The sequence below is a fragment of the Corylus avellana genome, chromosome ca5 (assembly GCF_901000735.1).
Source record: "Corylus avellana chromosome ca5, CavTom2PMs-1.0".
NCBI classification, from domain to species: domain Eukaryota; kingdom Viridiplantae; phylum Streptophyta; class Magnoliopsida; order Fagales; family Betulaceae; genus Corylus; species Corylus avellana.
In genome coordinates, this window is record NC_081545.1 from 21,457,689 (window position 1) to 21,460,360 (window position 2,672).

Consider the following 2,672-nt stretch of genomic DNA (forward strand, 5'->3'; position numbering starts at 1 on the left):
AAGGCGATCCCCTTTCACCTTTTTTGTTCATCATGGTCATGGAGGCGTTCAACAGGATGATTAATGCTTCTATTAATAGGGGTTTCATCAATGGTTTTTATGTGGGTGCCAGAGAGTCTGATCAAGTTATTGTTTCTAACCTTCTTTTTGCTGATGATGCGCTGATTTTTTGTGGGGCTGCTCCTGACCAAATTAGATTTATTAAAGCCCTTCTTATTGGCTTCGAGACTGTCTCTAGGTTAAAAGTAAATCGGGCCAAATTTGTTTTCATCCCTATCGGAGGTACGGGTGAGGCAGGTGAGTTGACTGGCATTCTGGGATGTGGCACTAGCTCTTTGCCTTTGAAGTATCTGGGTCTTACGCTGGGGGCTTCGTTCAAGCTTTTGGCTATATGGAAAGACATGTTGGAGAAGATTGCTAGAAGGTTGGCCCCTTGGAAACATTCGTACTTGTCCAAGGGGGCTAGGCTCACTCTCATCAAAAGCACCTTATCCAATCTTCCTACCTACTTTCTGTCTCTTTTTCCTATCCCTGCCTCTGTGGCGAATCGCATTGAGAAGATTCAACGGAATTTTTTATGGGGTGGGCTCAATGACGAGCCTAAGTTCCACTTGGTCAGTTGGCACGAGGTTTGTTCTCCGATTTTTGAGGGTGGTCTAGGGATTCGGAGTTTGCGGCTTTTTAATCAAGCTCGTTTGGGGAAATGGTTGTAGAGATTTGCTAATGAGGAAGAAGCTTGGTGGGGAAGAATCTTGGTGGCAAAGTATGGGGTGTTTTGGGGCGGTTGGCACCCTAAAGTTCCTCATGGTTCGCATGGGGTGAGGTTATGGAAATACATTTGTAGAGGTTGGAGGTCGTTTCACTGTCACTTTAGATTTGATCCTAGCTTGGGGTTGAAAGTAAAATTTTGGGAGGATATTTTGTGCGGCGAGATGTCCCTCAAGGATGCTTTTCCCAGTCTATTCAATATTGCTAGCAATAAGGATGCTTTCATTGCGGATATCAGGGAGTGTTTAAATGATATGGTTCATTGGAATGTTACCTTTACTCGTAGAATTCATGATTGGGAGGAGATGGCATTAGCCTCCATTTTCTCGCTCTTGTATTCGCTCTCGTTGCGTGGGGAAGGGGAGGACCGAATGTGGTGGATCCCTTCTAGAAAAGGGAAGTTTGAGGTTCACTCCTTTTATAGAAAGCTTGTCCTTAAAGAGCCCAACCTTTTCCCTTGGAAAAGTATTTGGCGCACCAAGGTTCCTTCGAGAGTGGCGCTTTTTGCTTGGTCGGCCACCCTTGGGAAATCTCTTACCTTAGATAATGTTCGGAAGAGAGGTATTGTTGTGATTAATCAATGTTGTATGTGTGAATCGGAAGGGGAGTCGATGGATCATCTCTTTCTTCATTGTGGGGTTGCGCTCATTTTGTGGGATGTTATCTTCTCTCGTTTCAACATGAGTTGGGTTATGCCTAGAAGCGTCAAGGAGATGCTCGCTAGTTGGTGTCGGGTGAAAAATCCCGAAGTGCTGTGGTGTGGAAGATGGCTCCCCTGTGTCTTTTATGGTGCCTATGGAAGGAAAGGAACGCTAGATGCTTTGAGGATTTGTCGAGAAACCTTGAGGACCTTGTTCATTTCTTTTTGTACACGCTTTTTACTTGGACTGCAGGCTGGCTTGCATCCCTAGTGATCAATTTTCCTGATTTTCTTTTTATGTTCTCCTCTTCTTTCTCCCCATTTTAGTCGCTCTCTTGTATACTTCCTGTGTACTTGGGTTGCGCCCATCTTCGCTCTTTAATGCATCATTACTTATCAAAAAAAAAAAAAAAAATCATAACACAATCTACCAGCTTTTCTTTAAAGTACTACGAACTTGTACCCCGTGCAATGCACAGGTTGTTTTTTAAAATGACATGATGGAAAAAAAAAATAATAATAATTAGTGGGTGGATAAATGACAGGAAAAAAAAAAACAAGTTTGAGTTTGAGTTTTTTGTGAGCATTAAACCTCCCAAAAAAGATCCATTGTGAGCATTAAACCCCACTACCTATTCTCAATGCAATGAATATCAAATTATGAGCCTAATGAAATATTTTGCAAATTATTTTATGATGACATAATATTTTGGCATGACAGGTTATTAATATTAGATTTTTAATCAGACTTATGGTTAATTTGGCCCTTTTCCATGACTCAGTTATGCCAAATCTTCGTATTACCAATGGACATATTGCTTCATTTATATTCTAATATAACGTGTTATTTTTTACCCATATTATATTCTAATATAACATTCACGTAATAATGAGCGTAAGAACAATTTTTCATTTATGAGTTTAAGGAAATCTATTTGAAATTATTTAATTAGGACATTACTTTGAACAGATATCAAATAGTCATAGCAAGAAGCAAAAATGAGGCAATGTGAATAAGTATTAACTATATAAAGTAAAAGTTCAAGCATGCAAATTATGATTAAGTGGTGGAGTTATTTCCCAATTTCTTTTCTATAAGTAGTTTCTACTTTCTGTTTTTTCTACATTCGGGTTTGAATGCCAAATTTTGAACTATAAGTAATAAACGTTTTGAGATAATGAAGAGAGAAAGCTCATGTAAAAATTGCAGAAAAATTCCAAATGAGTATCTGTCAAAATGTTCTAAAACTTTTTGGGTTCTTAT

The 2,672-nt window shown here is 39.3% G+C and overlaps 1 protein-coding gene across 1 annotated transcript; it reads left to right on the top strand.

The window, feature by feature from the left end:
- Positions 1-38: 38 nt before the first annotated feature.
- On the top strand, positions 39-713 carry LOC132181938 (uncharacterized). Its single transcript, XM_059595161.1, has one exon. The coding sequence runs from the start codon at positions 39-41 to the stop codon at positions 711-713; it is 675 nt and encodes a 224-aa protein (XP_059451144.1).
- The last annotated feature ends 1,959 nt before the right edge of the window (positions 714-2,672 follow it).

What these genes read in the sequence shown, in the direction of transcription:
- LOC132181938 (XM_059595161.1), top strand. Translation starts at nt 39, where the DNA reads ATGGAGGCGTTCAACAGGATGATTAATGCTTCTATTAATAGGGGTTTC.